This window comes from Streptopelia decaocto (genome assembly GCF_964273445.1).
Source record: "Streptopelia decaocto genome assembly, chromosome: 14".
NCBI lineage: Eukaryota > Metazoa > Chordata > Aves > Columbiformes > Columbidae > Streptopelia > Streptopelia decaocto.
Genome location: NC_138669.1, coordinates 11,141,534 through 11,164,553, shown reverse-complemented (window position 1 = coordinate 11,164,553; position 23,020 = coordinate 11,141,534). Strand labels below are relative to the sequence as shown.

General features: G+C 40.5%; 1 protein-coding gene across 1 annotated transcript; it reads left to right on the top strand.

The window, feature by feature from the left end:
- Window positions 1–18,984: 18,984 nt before the first annotated feature.
- MC3R (melanocortin 3 receptor) lies at window positions 18,985–20,062 on the top strand (the record flags this gene model as incomplete). The annotated part of the gene is made up of 1 exon (XM_082065298.1): window positions 18,985–20,062. The coding sequence occupies exon 1, from the start codon at window positions 19,085–19,087 to the stop codon at window positions 20,060–20,062; it is 978 nt and encodes a 325-aa protein (XP_081921424.1). The 5' UTR covers window positions 18,985–19,084.
- Window positions 20,063–23,020: the final 2,958 nt, after the last annotated feature.

The window sequence follows — 23,020 nt, the reverse complement described above, 5'->3', positions numbered from 1 at the left end:
CCAGCTTCAGGAACTTGGACAGTATTGAGAATGAAACAAGACAGATGAGCTCCAAATGGCTCAGTAGCAGGAAATTCAACTGCAGGATTTCACCTTTGTCTGGATAATAAGGAAGAAATATCTCAGGTTGTACTTCATCCCTGTCCCACAGGTGTTTCTTTGTTTAATGGGCTACTGCCCACTAAGTAGCAAACATAAGAAAATCCAGTGCAGCCTCCCTGGGCTTTTCAATCTTTTACACAAAAAAACACATTCCCGAATTTTGAGGTTTTTTCAGATAGATTAAGGTGCATTCTGATTCCCACACAGACTGTTTCCATATTGATGCTATAGTCTGCCTACAGGTGATTTTGGCTTCAAGCGTAGGAGCAGACTTAAAGTAACATGCACGGATCCAACACATCTCACCCCACAGTTCTGCAGAACCCACAAACACCCAGGTGCAGAACACCAGGAGGACCGAGGAAGCTGAACCATCTCACAGGTCCCCTGCACTGGGTGATATTTAATGTTAACTGCAGCAGCAGATTGATCTGAATCCACATCCATGCTGGACTGACCACCCGATGTGTATAATCAAGTCATTAGAAGCAGAACATGAGATTTCCAATTTGTAGTCTGACAACAATAGCCCATCTTGGAGGCTACAAGAGCTGCTCCTTAGGCTGGGTACAGGTTCATGAATATACACATCAGAAGATATGGAATCATTTGGCCTTATTTAAATGGAATTGACCCCTTTAAGCTGCCTTGGAAAAGAACACAGGTAAAAACAAAAAAAATCACCTAAGAGAGGTAAAAATTAAAATGAGAAGCCTAATGAAAATTGTATGGGAAAGCCATGGGGATAAAGTACTTTAAAGTCATTGATTAAAGTAAAACAGGGTGGAAAATAAAGAGGGCCAACAACCATTCCACCTTGCACCATGATCTTATCAGCTCTCCGAAGACTTAGATGAAAAGCTTCGGGAAAACATACATGCAAGTTTTAAAAGGAGTTCACAAAAAGTTTAAAACACACTTTTCTGAGGTGTAATTTAGCTTTGCAAGTATTTTGGTGATCTTACAACACAAGCTTTGTGCATATGTTTTATTGCAGGCCTTGGGGAGTGAAAGAAAGGGAAAAGTGGCACCATCTGGTTACAGTTTCCTGTCTTCTGATTCTCATTCACTCAAGCCCTTCTTGGCAGCAAACATTTGGTTATTTCACATCTGTGCTGCCCCTGACCCTCCCAGCAGTACCTGAAGAAATAAGAGCAGTGATTCATAAGCTGCAACTCAGGCCTGTGCGTCAGTGCCAAGCAATAAACACATGAGCTGTAGACAGAAAAAGGGAAAACATTTCCAGACTGGATTTGTGCCTTTTCAACATCACCATCATCAACAACTTCTCCAAATAGACCCCAGCACCTCGGCATGTTGTTATACTGAATACTGCCAGATGGGACCTGCAGGGATTTTTTTATACTTCAGGTGATGCAAAAAGTATTTCTCAAGCTAAATGACTGTCTTTGCATCACCTGTTACACTGCCCTCCACAAAATCTTCAAAGGCCAAGCAGGCTGATGTTGTATGGAAGTAACCAAAGGCAGCGATTTGTCTAGTGCCCTTTTTCCTCTTTGGCAAAACAAAGAGCGACAAGAAGGTTTCACCCTGGTTTATGAAATCGCTCAGGGTTTGTCTAGAGCCTCGCCTAGAAAAGTCTTTACAACTAACATCTTGTACTTCTCAGTGAAAAAGGGGAATCAAGCAAATGGGGCTGGATTCTGCCCAAAACATGCAGCAATCACAAGCCGAGCCACCCCCGGTACCTGCCCAGGGCTCACTCGGACCACTCCACCCAGCCGACATGTAACACAACCGTTCCTTCTCCTCATTGCTCCTTAACTCCAGGTCACACACCAGGGGATCTCCACCAATACACACTATCAGCAACTCTAGTTAGAAGGGAGTTTTCCAGTGCTTAATTCTCCAGATAACAGACTTCCAAACATGCAAGTATTAAAACAAGCAGAGTGCTACAACTATATATCTGACAGGCACTCTCGGACAAATTCAATAGCACTGCAAGCTGATGTATATTCAATTCTAGCATATCAATCACTTCAAATTCCAGTATGTTTATCAAAAGACTGTATTTTCCTGTAATATGAACTACTTTTTTTTCCACTCCAATTACCTTATGGAAATTTTTAGCACAGATAATATATAATATTAATAAATCTTCTCTAACATGGCATTAGAAAGACTAATTTTTCTCTCTTTGTCCCTTTTTTGTATCAGAAAAACCTCATACATTTCAACGTTCTTAAGAATAAAGCACAGAAAATATTGTTTCATATACATCGTCTGCAAACACTTTCTGATATATTAGACCAGTCTGAGCTCATATCACATAAAAATCAATTACATTAAACAATCTACTGCAAATTCCTTGACAATAAAATACGAAGTCGTTTTCAGTTTCTGATACACCATCTCTTCAATTACACACAACAAATAGCATTTTCACACAAGCCATAACAGTTTCTGCCTTTACCTGTGAAAAAGTGTCTTGTGTTCTTGTATTATCCATGTTGGTGAAAATTCTATTTGTTTCATCAGTATCCCATAGGGTTGCAAACTAGAGTTTATTCATGAATCACACTTGCTTTTCCACAGCACAGTTCTCATTCTTTCTCTCTGCTTCTCTCTCTCTTATGAAATCTTGCAGCCAATGGCTTTTATTAAGTGTTACTTCCTTTTATGCTGAGAACTGAAAGAAACAATAATGATGCTTTGCTTCCTTACGGCAGCTCTGTGAAAAGACAAAAAAAATGTAGAAGTTGTTTTCTTGCTTTTCCTGAACTGATATTTATATTCTAGTGACTTCCTCCAATCACTGAGCCATGAATGTTGAAATTATCATTTATTACTGTGCATTGGATCTATCTGAACACCCAAGATGTTAGTTACCAAAACAAATTTCATATTAAACATAACAAAGTTTCCCTGAGGAATTGCAACTTCAATGCACAATTTTCTCAGCAATATTTTATGCGCAGCAGCAATCATTAACATACGTCTTCAAACTCCAGCATGAATAGGTGCGTATTGGAATGAAAGAACAAAAGCACCTGCAGGTCCATGTACAAGATTCCTATGAAGATAAACAGCATTTTAAACTCGGTCCTGTATTGGAGGAAAGAGACAAGTGATTAGAAGGAGGAATTAACAGTAAAGGCATTCCTGAAATCTAACCCTGACTGACAAAAGTTGTTCAGCAGCTAAATATACCTCAGTTTCTCCACCTTTATATGGAAACATCTCTTATGACACAAAAACATATCAAAATTAGTTTGGAGATCAAAAGTTTTAAATAGAAGTGACTGGAAGGTAGACTCTTCATATTTTGAAATTTCTTCTCCTCCAAATAGAGACAAAACAGAAGATCAAGAGATATTAAGCATCTCATGGAAAGCAATTTTTTTTTAAAGTGACAGGAATTGAAACATTTTGTTTTGATGACAGGTCTCCTTCCTCTACTAGAGTAGAAGCAATTTCTTTTAAGAGAAGCAAGGTATGGAGAGGAAGTTGAGATGTTCAATGCAGAAAAGGTGTCGATGGACCACTCTGGGCACAAGGACACAGCCCCAGGCCCAGCCCCACGTATCCATGTGCATAAAACCCACCTGCTCTTCAAGCTGTTGTAGTTAAGGAGCTTTTGCTGAGGAGCTCAGCTGATTTATCTGCCAGAGCTCAGCAAAAACACAGCACTGCAAAAGTAAGAGGCAAGTGCAGGCAGCCCCAATTCAGGCTGGACAGCAGAGAGAAGCTGCGGAGAGCAGCGCGATGCAGTTGCAGGTCTGCAACACACCCGGAACCAGTGCCTAAGAGCAGGTTCTGACAGCCACACAGGACCCACCAGCTACACAGCCAAGAGCCTTTAAGCTCACACTTGCAAAACATTGTAGATGGACACAAGAGAGACCATAACAGCAAATGTGTGAGAGGGAAAGGGCTAGGAATGGATTCTCCCAAGATTACTTAAGGCAATGCAAATTAAGAAGTTAAATATATGTTACTATAAACAGTTTTTAAATCATTTGAACTGATTAAAGAGTCCTATTCTCTGAAAGAACATTAGCTTAACAAAGGCAAATAATACAAAGAAATATTTAATAAAATATTGTCTTTCTTTCAATGCTCTCAATTCTGACTATTCTATATCCAGCATGACAAGATGGAAATTTCTTCACTGAAGTGGAAAAAAAAAAAAAAAAAATCATTAAAAACTTGTTTTCTTTGGCAGCCATATTAAGTCATTTGTTTAAAATAAAATAGCAACTAATTCACTCAGAATCAAATTTCTAGTATTGACCTGTTCTCCCCTTCAGAGTCCTCAGCCCTTGAGGAACTATGATTTTCTTTTTAAATTAAAGAATCCCAAGCAACTTCTTTTTATAATTTGATTCTAGCACCACAGAACACTTCAGAATGGGAAAATGACAGGTTTCTTTTAGAAAGGCTCTGCAGAGATGTTAGGCATTTTTTCCCCTTCAGTGCCTGCTGAACAGCACGTTCTGCAAGGTTACGAAGTCTGTGAGAAAGCAGTTAATCAGAATGGAGCTCAGTTGCTACTTATAGAGCAAACATTTTCAATTAATTTGAAGTCATTAATTACACCTTCCCTTAATAAAGTCTCTGGCATAATTTTCTCTTTTTCTTCTCGGTTAATCGATTCAAACATAGGCCAGAATCCTGTGCTGAAGCAAACACATGGGAAAAGTTGGCATCTAAATATACTCTTGAGTGAAGACTGAATGAATGGGGAAAAGGGGTTTGAACCAACATGGAAGAACAAGAACATTTCGTGTACTGTCTGACTGATGCACGAGGTGAATATGTTGTACCAGCAATGTGTATTTTACTTCAGAATAACATAAACCTTGTTCACCAGGACCCTCTCAGCCCTGGGAGTGACTTCATGTGCCAGGAATCAGAAATTTCCCTACCTGCTTTTTAAAATGCTAAATCCCACGGGGTTTTCCAACAGCATATCATGGATAACCCCGTGTGAACTCATTATCTTGTTTCTCTTTGTGGAAGTTAAAAAAATGCTATGGCAGTATGTTTTTAATCAACCTGAAATATTTGTTTAGTAGGCAAAAGTCCAAAATGTGTTTGTGTGTCCCTTTTTCATTGTATTAAAAAATTTCTTACACATCTTCATACCCAAAGACATCATGAAATAAGTCACTTCAGATTAAAAAATGAGAGTTTGAATGAAATTATACTTTTTTAAAAAAATAAATACATAAAAGTATTAACTTCCTAGAAACATTTTTGCCTCTCATTCAAGCACAAACGTTTCAGCAGAGATGGAATGCCCTCACAGAGTTGAAAAACAAAGCCTTTTACTGGAAACTTGTTTCACCTCAAAATTACTGCCCAAACCTGTTTTACAAATGAGTTCTTTCTTTTTTCTGTGGAACGGTGCTGGAGAAGAGAGGAAGCCAGAGCTCCTAATGACTCCATCTTGTAACGTGGGGTTTTGACCTAACACGACAGCAAGCACACCAAGGGTGTTCATCAGCAGAAAGTGGTGTGGGTAGACATGCTAAAAGTAGACCAAGAAAAAAGGATTGAGGAGAAAAAAAAAGATGAGTAGCTGAAGAGAGAACAGTTCATTTTTCTAATGGAAAGAGGAAGAAAAGAAGAAAAGGTTGAAAGGACCAGAAAGGGTAGAGTATCTACTCCAAAGGGAACACACTGCAATTTTAAGTGTCACTTCTTGGACTAGGTTAATGGGTACATCAAGGAACTAACAGAGATACTGGATAAAAAACATCCTGACATTAAGGGTTGGCACAATAAAGGGTTCACATGTGCTGCTCAGTGCCCACAGGAGAGACGGTGCCTTGAACTGCAAACATGAAAGAGAAAAATGGTGCCTTCAGCACAGCCTGGATCTCCATGGTGAGAGGAGAGAGGGCAGGTTGAGAGGCACTCCTGGGCACAGAGGAGACCAGCAGAAAAATAACCAACCTGTAGGATGCTGGGCTTGCGCTTTACATTAAATTGTTGTGGCTGAGCACTGGCATTCGGGCATCTGTCCGTCCGTCCTTCCTTCCTCCCATGCACTTGCTCACTCCTCCTGCCACAAAAATTTCATGGTTTGGGGGCTTTCAATAATGAGCTGCCCTGCCAGGGTGCTCCAGACCCTCAGCCAGATCCTCCTTTGAATCCAGTGACACCAAAAAGCAGAGCTGAGAATCACCAATGGGACAGGGGATGAGGGAGGAGTGGTTATCCAGGTCCTTCTCACACCTGAAAGTGATAATTGCCTTACATGCACCTTTATTTTTAAAGAGACAGAGGACATTTGGATTCTTTATATTTTCAGGATGAATAGAGCCTTTTCTTCCCCTCTCCCCTAAATAACTGCTGAGAACAGCAGGCCACTGGAAATATTTTGAGGTGTAAGGTTCTACAGATATCATACACCTTTATAGCTCAAAAAAGAAAGTAAAGAAGGGCTTCTTAACGCCTGGCATTTATGAACAACTTGTTCTTCCTCACTCCACTTTCAAGGTCTGGGTCTGCAGCAGGAGCTCTGGGGCTGTCCTGGCAGCCAGAGCAGTGACACAAACAGGGTTACAAACAGCAGCAGCGCTCAGTCGTGTAAGAGAACGTTGGACTGGATACAAGGAAATAAAGGTATTTAACAAAAGGCAAACAAGAACTTACAAGAAACAGAGGAAGTGCAGGGAGGAGATTTCTTTTTTCTGCCTCCACAGGTGATGCAGGTGAATGAAACAAGCTGAAGCTGCCATTTCCCTCAATGTTCTTTGAATTCATTTAAGAAAGAAGTCAAGAAGTATCAAAATAGAAACCCTTTGCAATTCAAAAGAGAACATTATTAAATTAATTCACACAAATGTCACCTCTACTTTTTAATATAAGCAAAAAAACCCAATATTTTGAAGCAAATGAGATCTTTGGGGCTGACATAGACACCCTCCACTTCATTTCACATGATGGATGGCACGACTGTCCCTACAAGTTCTGAACAAAACCAGAAAACTAACCAAACGTGTTAGAAGGAAACCCTGTTTCAGGGGTTTTGCCTTTTCTGTTTCCCCAGTGAATATCTAGCACAGAAACTGATGGTATTGCAAACTTTAGGTATTTCTATTTGACCTAATTTTGATCCTGGTTTTAAGCAAGAAAAATATTTATGCACAATAGGTTATGCTACACCAAACTGGAAGATCCCCTGTGCATTAAATGCAAGGAAAAAAATAAAAGGAGGGGGGTTTGAAGAGAAGATGAATTTAAAATTAAAACTTCTGTCAAGTGATTCAGTCTGTGAAACTAAATTCAGGTCAAGAGTGACATCTAGTGATGCTTGATACATGATTTCTGCACAGTTTTTTCAATATTCTTACCCAGAAATCCTTCCCAAGGCACACAGCTTTGTGCTGCTTAGCTTCTTTAATGTGTCTGTAAATTTCCTCTTAAACTGTAAGAAGAGAATATATTTCAATATGAAAAATGAACAGTTTATGTTCAACTATTCCTGCTGAAATCAGACTCTCATATCCAAAACCCAGTCCAGCCTTTCCTGGCAGGGTCAAGAGAAGGCACGCTTCAGATCAATTTCTTATTTTTATTGTTTAGCTCATAGCTGTGATTTTGAAATAAAGCCCAAGGGAGAAAGGAGAGAGCTGGGAGGGAGAAAGTGGCTGGGACAGGACTCCAGCATGGCTGGATGTCAAACCCAACAGGACACCCCGCTCCCCAGGGACCGTCACAGCGCAGTGGCAGCCCGTGCCAGCTACACTGGCTGAACACACGGCAAACTTAAATGTTTTCCTTGTGTTTCACCAGAAATACTGTAAAAGCCTTATTTTCCCGTGAAACGTGGGAGTTAATTTTTTTCAGGTAATTTGGCTCTAATTTTGTAATTAATTCAATGTGCACATTTTGAATGAATAGTGGAACAATCTAGAAAATTAAAACCAAAAAAACTTAGGAATTAGAAGATAGAGATAATATATCTATTCATTCAAATGAAGAGGCAGGTGCACGGTGCCTAATTGATGGAGGTGTCATTTTTTGGCTTCTTTTATAAAAGCAAATACTCTTATTCTTCTTCATGCAATACATTCTGCAATGTAGAGTGGCAGCTTGATACATAAATAAAGCAAATCAGTAATTAGCAACAGAGCTATTAGTTGTTCCTTTGTGAATTGGTAATGCACAAACTACTTAGTTGCTGAATTTGAACAACAGGATGTTTCCAGCAGTCTTCTGCCTTTTATAGTGGCTCATTGTCACCATCCAGAAAAGAAAAGAAACAACCTACATGTTTCTAAAAATAACGGTTCTTCATCTACTTGAACAATTTCCTTTGAGCTTTCCACTGTGTGCAACAGCCATTAATAAAGGCACCATCAGAGCAGTGCTGCCCATGCATCCCAGGTCATTCTGCAGGTTCTGCTCAGCAGGGACAAGGGACCTGACATCCCAGCTGGCTGCTCAATTCACATTTTAACTCATTTTTTCAAATGCCTACAATATATTTCATGCAAAATTCTAGACCTCTGAACGTCACCAACGATCTCGCCTTGTTGATGCTTATGCTGCACACAGTGATGCACCCTAAAGCTAAGTTGAAAAAAACACATTATTACAAGAAATGACAGCTCTATATATTTACTCCTCTGTGACACAAGATGGCATCAGACACTACCTTAATTTAAGGCTACCAGGAAAGTGGAACATCAAAGCACTTTAAAATTGAAGAACCATATATACAGCTTTAAATGGGATGAGTCAGGATACGATGGACTCTCAAGTGTGTCCAGGGTGTCCACCAGCTCATGGGAATGGCTGAGAAACAACAGGGGCAAGTGGTAAAAGCTGAAGGGTTTGAAAAAGCATCAAACTGACTGTGGGATCAGAGAACTAAAGCAATCCTGGCTCTTGAAAGCTTCCGAGGGCAACAATGGGATCAGTCTTTGAAAGGTGTGAAACACAGCTGCTCCCCCAACTTTAATGGGGTGCAGAGGGGGTAGAGAAGTCAGGGTGCTCTGTACTCTGGAATGGCCTTTTCATCCTGGAAAGAGATCTATGACAAGAGGATGCCTCTTCTCCTGCAACCTCCTTTTGAAACTCTGGACCTTTCATCAATTTAAAAAGATATTTTGTTTTTGACAAAGGCAAATATTTAAAAAATATATATATATAATAATAAAATAAAATGACTGGAGATTGCAGCTCCCTCCCTCCCATTTCATTCTGGCCACTGCTGCACCATGTACCAGGACATCTCTAATGCAGTCACCTCCCCTGTTTTTGGTCTTGGTCAACAAATGACAGGGTAAAAATAAAGCAAAATAAAGCAAATGGCTTCCACACACAACTTCTATGTCCAGCATAAGTTATATTGTTGGCTGAAGCTACACATGCAGCTCTCCAATCTGTGCTGTACACACAGTTAAACCCATTGCAGGCTTTAGACAGGAGTGCTACAAACCAGGCATTCACTAAAATCCTCACCCTTCTTTACATGCAAAGTGGTATAATTTTTATCTCAAGCAAGGCAGAAATTTTAACAAGTATATTTGCAAGCCCAGCTTTTCTGATGAGGGGGCTATTACATGTCACTAAACTCAGCCAGATTCCTAGATGCTGGCTTAAAAAAAAGTATTGACAAAATTGGTGTTCAAATTTGGAATGTTACTGAAATAAAACCCGCCTTTGGGCAGGCTCTTTCAGCACAGTCTCTGAAAGAGCATCCCAAGAAAACAGGCCGCAGGCAGGGTCTTGGGCAGCAGCAACAGAACACTGAAACAGGCTAAATCAAGCCCCTGCCCTGCCAATTTTCCCTCCAGGGAGTATTCATCATTATCCTCTATTTTACAATGCAGGGAGCATTCAGCTTCACTCTCTTCTGTACTTTTAGCCATAGTTGTTATTTAGAAACCTCAGCTACCGGTGTTTGCCAGTGGCAGGTTATTACTAAGAGCTTTTTGAAATTCCAGCCTTGATGTCACCGAGTTATTCATCATCAGGCTATTTGTTGGGCAATGGAAAGAGGAAAGGGAAGTCTGCAGAGCTTGGCCATATTCAGTTATTGTTTCTCACTTGATATGGAAAATGAAAAAAAAGATTTCAAGGAAAATACCTGCCCAGCTACAGAGGAGAAAACATGAAGCTCAGGGTCACAGACTGAATGAGCTCACTTCTCTGCTTTACTCAGTGAGAGGGAAAGGAGAACTACACCTAGGGAGAAAAAAATATTGTGGTTAAGCTGGCATTAAATCTCATATCTCCACCATGAAACAGTAAAAGCAGTATTTTATTCCCCTCCCTGATCTGACATATAATTAGCCAGTGCAGGAGCAATAACCCACCAGGCAGGGGGTGTATTTATAGCAGTGCCACATCTCTGGACACCCTGAGCACACGGTCACTCCAGGCAGTCCACACCAGCCTCTCAAGCTGGCATTGCCTGGAGGAGGAAGGGCAGCATTGGCTCGTACATAGAAAATTCTTCATAATATTATGCCTATATATTGTTAATATATTGTATTTAGACACATTTTAATGTGTATGTGTATATATATATGAACTAATTAACACCAGCCAGTCCAGAAGACAAAGGGAATAATAGAGCACAGACTCAAAGTTGGGGAAGCAGGAGGGTTTTGAAGGTTCGCTCTGTCCCTCTGCAAAAGTTTGTTGGGCAGTGACACAATAACCTTCAGATAACTATGAAAAGGGACCTCCTGAGCTCAGGCTTCGTTGGTTTAGGGTTCCTGCACCTGCACCCTCTGAGGCGCTGGCCTAGAAGATCAAGGTTACAAAACATTTTGAGAAGCTTCTAAGCAGTCAACAAAAGTGGTTCTGGTGAGTTCAGCTGAAATGTAATTATTTCTGTCATCAGAAGTTGTGTAAGATGAGCAATCCATGTAACCTTTTCATGACAACACCTTTTCTTGCCAAGACAATACTCCATACAAACAACAACATAAACATCAGCTTGTTTTCTCGTGTTAAATGGGAAAATGTGCTATTCAGAAACACTTAACCATGGATTATTATTAAATACAAAGAAAGATGCGTAAATAACCTTGTGCATTTGAACTGGAAAAAAAAAAAAAAAAAAAAACAAACCAAAAAGTAACAAGAAATCCTATGAAACTAGCTAGTTGTCACTTCTGTTTTCCTTTATAAACAGGTACAAGGTCTCATGAACAATATTGGCTTTCCAAATCAAGAAGATTCTGTTTCTAACAGAAAATATTCCACATTCATACTCTGTAGTTTGACATTACTCAAAAAACCCAAACCCGGCTCATATCACAAATTCCAGAACCCAGAAAAGTTAATCTCAACACTGAAGATCATTTAAGTCCCATTTTACTGCCAAAGGGCAACATCTCCAAGGGCAGCAGTTTGACTGCACATGTGCAGTTGGTTTAATATATAGACACAGACCTTTGCTATTCCCAGTTACCCCTAAACCATAAGAAACAAAAAAAGATTGCCTCGCTCTGTTCTAGAAGTCATTGGCAAAAAGCAACGCAGATTAAAGCACTGAAACCGGATTTTTTTGCAACCCTAGGACAGTATTTTCCAAACACAAAAAGAGTAGAACAGGAAATCTTTGGACCAAATTAACAAGGTAAAAATTAGATCTGACTGGTAATTAAAGACTAGGTTCTAATAGTTCTTATCACAATCTTAGTGAGAAAAGCTTACAGGATCCCTCTTCCAAAGCTGGAAAGGAAACCACCCATCCCATGGCCTTTCCCACTGATTTCAGGGAAGTCCCAAACTCTGAAATGTGAATGTACAACCAAGTAAACACCAGTGGGACTTTTCCCCTCCACCCTCCCTTTATTTTTCCTCCTTTTTTTTTTTTTTTAATTGATTGTTTTGTTTTGTTGTTGTTGCAATATGGCAAGGATGTTTCTTTTGGAGTCTTCACATGGGACCACACACAGGAGGTACACAAGCAGACATCATTTTAAACAGCTGCAACCAGTACTTCTGCAGGTCTAACACAGTCCATCTCTAGCATGTAAGGAGTGGTAGCATCAGGGGAAATAAAAAGCTTCAGCTTTTTGGTGGTAAGGGTATTTTTCTGTCCTTGTATATGTTGTCTGCAAGTAAACACTGGACTCCAAGCACAGCAACAAATTGAGGCGCCCTAAGCATCAGCAGAAAAATTTCTCCCAAAATCCACCCACCCACAGCATCTGACAGCTCCATCAAATCATCTTTAAAGCTTGCTGGCCTCCAAAGTCTCAGTCATCTATAACACCAGGAACAAGGTCAGTCAGCAGCATTAGGTTATTAGGCTTTAAAAGGCCAAATGCACCCACTACTCAGCACCACAGGGCAATGACATTCATGAAGAAAAGGGCTTCCAGGGAGATGAGGAAGATATTCCAGGGATTCTTGCCACTGATGAAGCTGAATAGCAGAATGCAGCTGGCTCAATCACGTCTGCTTGTCTTTCACTCTGTAAACAAGAGGACAAAACTGATACTGAGCATTATTAATCTAAAGCACTTAAAATCCCTTGAATATGGCAAAGCACCTGCAGGTGCTGGTAAGTGTTTTGCAATCAGGTCTGCTTTGTCTCCTTTTACCCTTGGATGAGAAGGAAAATTGCATATAATGTCCAAAAGCCAAGTCTGTTTAAATTAACCTGTTAACTGGCTGAAATTATAAAAACACTCACCTGAAAGCCATCTCACCACAATCACTATTACACATTTCCTTTCCTCACTAATCACATAGGCTGGCTGGCACCTCTTCATCTGCAATACTGGTGCTTTTTGCTCCAGCCAGGGTGGAAAGAAAAGTCAGTGTGTCTGATCCTAAATGATGCAAACCGCTAGTGCTCTGCTTCAACAGGGTTTCAGCTGGTTGTATCAGGTGAGGATCTACTCTTCTAATTTGAAAATCTCCTCTATTAGTCTGGTAGATACATATGCAACTTCTGCTGATCTCAGCTGATGCCAGATTCATTCTTGCCACAGATCACAGCAAGCCTCAAACTGTAAAATAACATTATTAGCTATGGACGTGACTGTGAAGTGTATGAACTACAAGTTCTTGGAAGAATGCAAATGAAATCTTTCCAATATTGCATCTGATAGCTAAGATTGCAAGTGGTTCTGCAATTTGTGCATCTGACAGGACTAAAAGTGCTCTTAGAAACCTAATACTAAGGCATTCATGAAAATCACAGCATTATAGTAGACAGAGCTTGATCATCTGAGTGTTCAAAGTGGTGTAATTGTACATCCTCTTTGCCAGATCCTTGTGAGGCTCCTACTTCCAGTTTTGTTGGAGTTTAATAACCTTCAAGTGAAAAACAGCCCAAACCACATTCCCACTATTCATTATAACTAGTGACACCTTCATAATTCCAATGAAAAATACCAAACAAGTTTTTTTTCTGCAACCAAGTCAATACTCAAGAGGTTAATGATCTACGAGTCATTTGGTGAATAAGATCTGAAGTTTAATTCAATGCATTTGTCAAGTATTCTATTATCAAAAACTAAAACTCTACCAAGGCAGCTCTTCAGGACAAATAACTCTGTATGTCAGTAGAACACTCAGTAGCCATCGAGTGCCCAGATGATGATTTCAAGCACATGTTTATGAATATTTGCAAATCAAAGCCTGTAAAGTAATGGGCACTCCAGAAACGTGTACAGAATTCAAAAACTGTGTCCTTTGCTTTTGCTTTGCTAAGATAAAATATTTTATCCGCTAAGTGCTTTCCTATCAAGGATAAAATTGAGGAGAGGTCTTCAAGAGTATTTCACTCACTATTTTGGCTACTTGGAACCACAGGAGAGTAGCAATTACCTGTTGCATGGGAGCAGCTGTCTGATATCCTCTAAATTCCTTTAAAATTTCCAATTTCAACTGACACAAACTATTGTTGAAAAAGAGTGAAAACAAAGCAAAATTATATGCATTTATCAGCCATTTTTAGCTTGAATCTCATGCCAAGTGTTAAACAAGGTTCTTTCATTCAACAACCTCACAAGGGAATTCTCTCTAGAAAACTCCATTATTCACACTTACTTTATCTTTCCCTGAAGACCAAGTAGATTATACCTAGTGAAGAAACAACTGAGTAATAACAACATATCAAAAAAAAAAAAAAAAAAAAAACAACAAAAAAAGAAACCTTACAATAGTAACTGCTTTGTAAAACATGACTGAGGTGTTTACCAGAGAAAAAGGTTTATTTCTGCTGGTAGTTAAAACAGCTAAAGCTTTTTCTTCAACTTTATCATAGCCAATATTTCATTAATCATGCTGTCTTTACCTTATTTACAGCTTTTTTTCTTGGAAAGGGAATAATTTTAGGGTCAAATGATGAGATGAAGACATGAATGAAAGCCCCTTCAGTAGCAGACATCCTGATAGACCTAAATTCCACATTTTACCCACTTCATCTTTGTGTGCTTTGAGTAGGTTGCCCTGACATTTTAGGCTACTCATGATCCTTCTAAGCATCCATCTGCTTGAAATGAAGCATACCTAATATTCATTATCAACACTACCGATTCATGGATTAGGTAATAATTTCAAGCTTGGAAGCTCCAGATACTGCAGGAAGGCCCTGACACTGGCAGATAAGATGATGGCAGATGGGTATTAGAGGATACCATTAAATAAATGGTTTGTTAGTTTGCAGAGCTCTATGCTGCCCTGGGAGTATAGAGCAAAGCCCTGACAAATCAAGGCTTATGCTGGTGATATGTGAAAACGTGAACCTAAAGATAAATCATCTCATCTTTTCAGGTAAAGGGATAGAAATTACATCTTGCAGATAGTGGACAGGAGCTCTAATCAGTAGCTCAGAAAACAAAACAGCAAAGATACATTTTCCTCTGAACCCCTTCTAACAGAAGGAGGTGGGCACTGCTAAATATAAATAAAATATAAAGAAATCTTGTCACAGGTAGAGACTACCCAGGGGTGTCCAATCTGCTGCTCACAGACCCTGGTCAGGCTTAGGCATGGGAGCTGCTCAGCCAAACCTGAGCCACACACAGGCTGAGACACAGAAATCTTTGGTGTCCAGAAACATTCAGGGTCAAAATGCTGGTGCTGAGTTCAAATAGCTCCAGAGTTAGGCAGAGATTTTCATAATGAAATTTAACATTCATTTTTACAATCTGGGCTTCAAGCTGCTAGAACTTCATTTGTATGTGGTTTTAAATTATTGTTTATAGAAGCACAGAAGGGTGTTTCCCTCCATAAAAACTGTCTTAGGTCACACTTGTTTAAAGAACTGGTTTGAACTGTAGCAGTCAACACAAGTGCTGGTATTTGTACACAGAATCAATATAAAATTTGAACTCTCGGTGCATTTTGCAAAATTTCTATTGCTCTGCTAAGTGACACCACCAGTAAATCACTTTGGAGGCTGAAAAGCAACATTGTTCAGAATCAGGGTATAGGAGGCTAAGTCCTCATAGTAAAACAAGCATAAAAATCACCCCTTGCCTCTATCAACTTATGTGCATGAAAATATATTAACAAAAAATCAGAAAAGGAGATGAGTAATTCTGGAGGCTAAAACCACAGAGATTTCTTACCACCTATTTGATCATTACAGATAGGATAGTCTAATTGAATCCAAGTCATGCCAAATTGATGAAACACAGGAATTCCTCTAAACCTACAAGAAACAATACAGTTCTGGGATTTGCAGCTGGAGTTTAAAATAAACTATGAGAAGGAGGTGATACAATTATCAATGATAACTGATACAGAAGGGGACTGAGCTTAATGCTGCAAGAGATGCTTTCCCTTCCTGTGCACCTATTGTCCTCTGACCTATGGCCCCAGCTGCTGACTTAAACACCGCATCATGAACTACACAGAGAGTAGGTGACAGTTGCATAGCAACTACAGGGACACAAACCAAGGATTTCTCTCCTTCAGCACACCAGGAGATTAAAAAAAAAAAAAAAAGTCCATAATTTCAACAGCAAGTTTTTTTTCAAGTCAGGGAATAAACAAGAACACAGCAGAAAGACACCACCATTCCCTGGGTGTGAAATAAATGTGCTCTCACAACACCTGGAGAAGGCTTTGTAATGTAACACTAATCATGGACTGCAGAGCCCAAGACGAGAGGTGAGAAGAGTATTTTACTCACTGATTTAAAATAGGAGATGTCACTTTCTGGACATTAACAGAGTCACAATGAAACATTCAGATGTGCCATGAGCTTACTGACTCACCATGACCCAGCAAAATCCAAACATTCAAAACCTTGACTGGTCCCACTCAACTTCCACCATGGATCTTCTCTGAAAGACAGCCCTGAGCCCATCTCAGGCACCAGTTTAAGGATTTACCTTGAGGCCTTGGGTATAAGAGGTAGAAACAGCTATACACACGGCAAAACTTATGGACTACACACAGATGTCTCATACTCCTAACTTTCCAATCTTCACCAGTTTTTGGTTGAGGAAGAATGTAAACCAATTATTGTTTCATTTTATATGCCCTGGGTTGCAACAATTGCCATGGCTCCGCTCCCCTACCCAAGACAAGTGGACTTCACTCTCTAGGAGATTGAGGATCTGAATGTCTGCCGTCATTTTAGTACACTTTAATAAGCTGCCATTCCTCAGATGTAACGGAGCAGTTGCCAGGACCCAAATCCACTGCACCACTGTCAGCTTTGCACTGCAATGGACATTATCACTGGCTGCTTCTCTGGACATGAAGCAGGAACTGACAGCTGAGGGGCAGCAACTTTTTAAAATATGTTATCACAAAATATATTGCAAAACTTCAGATCATGTAACTTTTCCAATGCTGAGCAAAGAAATCCCCTTACACCTTCTGAAAAAAGGCCTAACATCTCGCTGTCTTTTGCGCAAACAAAGCTTCTCCCCATTTTTGCAAAGGCCTTAGAGTCAGTTTGAGCTTGCAATCAGATACATACAGCTCTAGTCCACTATTTTTAGCACTTAATGGCAAAGCTAATAGTGCCATTAATCCACTTTGGTATATAACATTCAATTTCTACTTCAAATTGCACCTCAGTGCAAATGGTAGCATGACTCCTGCTGTCAGATACATCCAGAATCTCACAATGAAACATATTTAATGACTTGTTATTCTCAGATTCAGCTGAAAGGTGGGGAAATCTGTAGCGGTCTTTTGAAATAGTGTGGCAACAAGGGACGGAGCACTCTGGAGTTCATATTACAGGACTTCAGCAATAGATGCTGAAACTAATCAGATGAGGAAACAGGACTGGAAATTAAACAGCAATGCACTCCCATGAACTGATTTACATGTGAGTGCCTAAAACAGAAGTGCTGCTCCATCAGCAGGGAATCCGGAGCCAAGACCAGAAGGATGCTGCTCTTCCATGAATGAGCTCTCCCAAGAATGGGAGACAGACTGTCCTGTCTGCACCCTGGGAGCACACAACCTCCATTCACCACTTCACAAGACAGTACCCAAGGACAGAGCCGGCAGGAAGGGACATCTCTCCAGCCTTGTAAAGATGGGATCCTCCTCAGTTAGAAAGACAAGATTTGCAAGGCCAGTGATAGTCATGATGCCTTGAAATCACTATCTTGAGTGAACTTCATCATCTCAAGAAAGCTGACAAGAAGCAACAGGGGCTCACTGCACAAAAGTTTCATCAGGGGAGGTTTAGATTGGATTTTAGGAAAAGGTTCTTCATGGAAAGTGTTGTCAGGCATTGGATAAGGTTGCCCAGGGCAGTGGTGGAGTCACCATCCCACATGGTGTTTTAAAGGCATTTAGATGAGGTGCTCAGGGACCTGGTTTAGTGCTAGAGTGAGGTTAGGTTACGGTTGGACCATATGATCCTGAAGGTCTCTTCCAACTGAAACAATTCTATGATTCTACGAAAATAAAGATAGCTGCTGTAGGCATAAATCTATAAGTGCTTCACTTGAACGGAGGAATAGCTTTTCCCTGCCATGAGATTAGAGGTATGGGAGAGACAGCTTAAAACAAACAGTCTGCTTTGAAATACATCACCGTGAATTTTGGGAGAGACTTTGAGACACCAATTAAGATCTTTAAAACATTAACTGGATAATGTAGTAGGCAAGTCTCTGGCTATTTTTTCAGATTAAAATTACTGCATTGGATATTGTCCTTGTAAAGGTATAATCTGGAGTTTGAATTTGAGATTTCTTGCCTCTTGGTATTGAATTATGGGTGCGTGATGATAATTCTGTGGCCTCAAAATGAATCTGGAAAATATTTGTAACATTTTGAGCTAACAAACCTGTAATAGAAACCCCACATATCAGTGTATGTGACATTGTATTGCTTTGATTCTGAAGTTCTGCCCCTGGTCGCTCCCACGGGCAGACCCGGCTGACAAGACCAGTCAAAATTTTGCTGGGTGAAAAATCTCACTTTTCAGGTGAATGTTAAGGCAAATCGGTCCTAATCGCTGTCTGCAGAGGGCGGCATTGTTTCCATGTGCCGGGGAGCAGCGCGGATGCGGGGCTGTCAGTCACCGGGCTGCTCGCTCTCAGTGGCCGCGGCTCCGCTCGGGGGATGAAGTAGGAGTTGTTTGTTCTTTCATGCATGTATAAATCCCTCCGTTCTCTTTTCCTTTCTTGCCACTGAAATAGCAAGAGAGACTCCACCGAGCCTGCAACATACTGGCAGCAAACCTGCACTGGCCCCAGCTGACAAGAGCAGATGGGACAAGTCCCTGCTTTTCAGCATCAGGAGAGCTAGAAACAGCTGCTGATTTTTCCTTTCAGAGAAAACTGTTTGATACCTGCGAGGTTTGCAGCTCACTTTCTTATAAAGGAGAAGAGCAGCCCACGACTGACACAAAACTCACTGTAAATGCAAATTTTGCTTCTACTTGTAAAAGCAACTAAAGAAAAGTCCTGCTTGATTCCATCCCATGTGCACAGGAACAGCTTGGAAGGACTTCTTTTCCTTTTTCCTCCCTTTTTATTTTTTTTTTTTAACCTGTGCTCTATCAGGTCTGTAATCACTTGTGAATTTGAGTCTTTTGCTGACTATGAATACCACACACTTTGCATTTTCATTTCAGCCTGTGCTGCTCAATGTCACCGAAGACTTCAATGACTCAGTTCTGAGCAACAGGAGCAGCAATGGATTCTGTGAACAGGTCTTCATAAAAGCTGAGGTCTTCTTGACTTTAGGGATCATCAGCCTGCTGGAAAACATCCTTGTCATTCTTGCAGTGCTGAAGAATGGAAACCTACATTCTCCCATGTACTTCTTCCTTTGTAGCTTGGCTGTGGCAGATATGCTGGTGAGCATGTCAAATGCCTTGGAGACTGTCATGATTGCAATCCTGAGCAACGGCTACTTGATCATTGATGACCACTTTATTCAGCATATGGACAACGTTTTTGACTCAATGATTTGTATTTCTTTAGTAGCCTCAATTTGCAACCTCTTGATTATAGCCATTGACAGGTACATAACTATTTTCTATGCTCTTCGTTACCACAGCATCATGACTGTGAAGAAAGCTTTAACTCTGATTGTGGTCATTTGGATTGCTTGTATCATCTGTGGCATCATATTCATTGCCTACTCAGAAAGCAAAACTGTCATTGTCTGTCTCATCACCATGTTCTTTACCATGCTCTTTCTCATGGCCTCCCTTTATGTCCACATGTTCTTGTTTGCACGCCTGCACGTCAAGCGGATCGCAGCCCTGCCCGTGGACGGGGTGCCCTACCAGCGCACCTGCATGAAGGGAGCCGTCACCATCACTATTTTACTTGGTGTCTTCATTGTCTGCTGGGCACCTTTCTTCCTTCACCTCATTCTCATCATTTCTTGCCCGATGAATCCGTACTGTGTCTGCTACACCTCACACTTTAACACCTATCTGGTTTTGATAATGTGCAACTCAGTAATTGATCCACTCATTTATGCTTTCCGGAGCCTGGAGATGAGAAAGACCTTCAAAGAAATAGTGTGTTGCTGCTACGGCATAAATGTGGGACAGTGCATGCTGTAAACCTCAGCCTTTGTACTGAGAATAAAGAGGATACATATGACAGGTGTACAAATATACACATGTGTCTGGATACATAGGAACTCCTCTTTAAAAGCAGAGCTTGGAGGAATAGCACAGGAATGAAAAAGTAACCTTGTCCTTGATATCTTGGTTTATATTTTTCAAAATGAAAACCAGATTCAACTAAATAATATGAAGTTATTTAAATACTTGTCACAGAAGGAAATCCAGAGTGGCTTACAAAATAGCTTAAGAAATTTACTTGAAAAATGAATTATGAAGGTGAATGCTACCTTATAGAGACTGAAACAACATTGTTTCTACCATTCATTTGTACCTGTTGCTTTATCTCTGTGCCACTACCAACTAGTCAGTGTTTTCAAAAAGATTTCTTTAGTTACACCTATGGAAAGATAATCACTTGCAAAACAAATCAAACACCAACAGGTAACAGCGTTGCTCTACCCTTACTCTCATGCCTCCACCTTTTATTAAAAGAATAGATTAACATTTGTGCTCCTTGCTATAAAGCAACCCAATCTTTGAAGGGTGAAGGTAAACATTGCTCTTGCACTGAACTATTCTCTCAGTAGAAATCAGTTAAGTGAAAAGGAACAATTACTGTATCAGTAATAGTGTGTGTTAAACAGCTGTCTGATAGAACTGACTAATTTGAAGACATTTACATTCCCTATTGTGATATATGAGCATCACGTCCTCAAACTATTTTACGTTAAACTGAAATGCACTGATTTATGTAGTATTTAGTATGTTAACAAAACAAATCACAGAAATCTCCTTTTGATAAATTGTCACCAGTGAGATCCATCCCTAGAGAATTTTGAAGTCTACACTGAGCTGTACATAAGGAACAGCTAAAATGCAAAATGATTTGAATTTAGCTTTTTGTTAATGTTACTTGGAGTCTTTGGAGATATCCATTTGGCTAAGTTAGGCACCTGAAAGCAATAGGATGTATATGGCAGATATGACTTCTATGCATCGAGAATTTTATGTCACAAGTCGGTCTCTTTTTACTTAAAGAGCTTTACACTGAGTTCAGTGGGTGGACACACCTGCATTAGGAGCAAGAAAACAATGTGCTGTTTGCAATCATTTTCAAACTCTGTGTGCAAGTTCATGGCATGTAAACATGCAACTCCAGCTACAATAACTTAGTCTTTGTCTCTGCTTTTTATAGGAATAAACCATGTAAGTGGCCTTCAAATAGCATATTGTAACTGAGCAAAGGCTGATGTGATTTGTACGTAATACAGTGTACAGGCAGTATCACAGACAGTGCCAGGCTGAGAAAACTCTAAGCCATTCTAAAGTCTATTTAGCACCTTTCTGGTATCTCACTTTTAGTAAGAGCAGTAACCTGGAACTCTCAGGGCAGAGGGGGACCAAATACTGTCTAATGCCTTCAAATGTCTAGAAGATCTCATTTGACTTATGAGTTCTCTTTTCTTCCCACAATTTCATCCTCCCGCATCCCCAATATTCTCACTGTTTCACCACTTACCTAATCTCATAAACCTTAATTTAAAAAGCTAAACTAAAAAATCACCAAGGTCCTTTGGGCACCGTAGGGCATGTAGCAGAACAGACACAGATGAAACTTCTCCCACATTTCAGGTAGGGACCAGAGAAAAGCCCCAATAACCAGCAAGAAAGTTAAACTGAATGCTTTCAGCCTTCTCTGTGTCTCACGAATTACATTTCACCAGTACAAGGATCATACAGTTAGCTCAGCCTTACTTCTGCAGCATCTGATGTGCACATTAAGACCAATTAGCATAAGAAACCACACAACCAGCCTTTTGTGGTGTGGAAAGACTGTACCTACTTGTCGCAAAAAACTCTGCTTGTCGTCAGTGTTATGTACCTTTATACTCTGATGCACTGTTTGCCATGATATTCTGCCTCAGGTTATTGTGTATTTAGCTTTTCTTCTACCTGATGTCCTATTTACCTGATGTCTTTTAAAAAGTGTTTTTTTAGATGAGACTGATTCATACTGTGCTTTGCCTTTAAGCAAAAAATATGCCTGTTGAATAAAACAGTCTGAAGACTTCACTTTGAATCTTGTTTGCTTCTGTCAGAGCAGCACATCACATTAAACCACGGTCCTGGTGGTCTGGTTCAGAAAACTAGAAATAGAGTCTAACAACGGGAAAAAACCTTGTAAGTCTGCCTGCTGTCTACAGATCTACACAGACATGAGCAAAAAAGCCAGACTTCTCCAACCCACATGCAAACATGATGGAAAGAAAATCCACAAAATTCCTCAAATATCTCTCCCACTTTCTGGCACCAGCCAGGGAAGGGGCAGCTCCTGCCCACAGGTTGTCCATGGAGATGGGTGGTGGGTTTGTCAAGCCCCAGTTTCAGATTCCCAGCTCTCTAACTGATACTTTGGAAACCCACGGTGCAGCCTTCTGCATGGAGCCAGGATGAGAACCATCACAAATCTGTCTGTGATGGGAACAGAGAGAAACTGCCTCCGTGGGACTGAACCCCACAATAGGAGATAGTCAATGGGTACAAACAGCTCCAGGGGCAAAACAGAAGGGAAGAACAGGACTGCAGTCTAAGGAAACCTCACTGCAATCAGCTGCTGTGCACCAGACCTTGAGGTTTAGCCAAGACTGGAGGCCCAGAACTGGCATTCAGCCATTCCCAGCCCTCAGGAACAGAGCCCAGGCTCAGGTCAGGACCCATCTAAGTGACACACAAGGACTGGAACATCAGCAGCACCTCCTTCCCCACCCCAAACAGTATCATCTTCCAGCAGTGCACCCTATAGATGTATACATATGGCAGAACAAAGACATCACAGCAACACATGCTAGTACAGGGCAGCAGTCTTTAAATATGCTAATAACCAGAGCCACATTTCTATCCACTGAGAATCTGCCCCCATTTGTAATTGCAATGAAACGTGAACACTGCCCG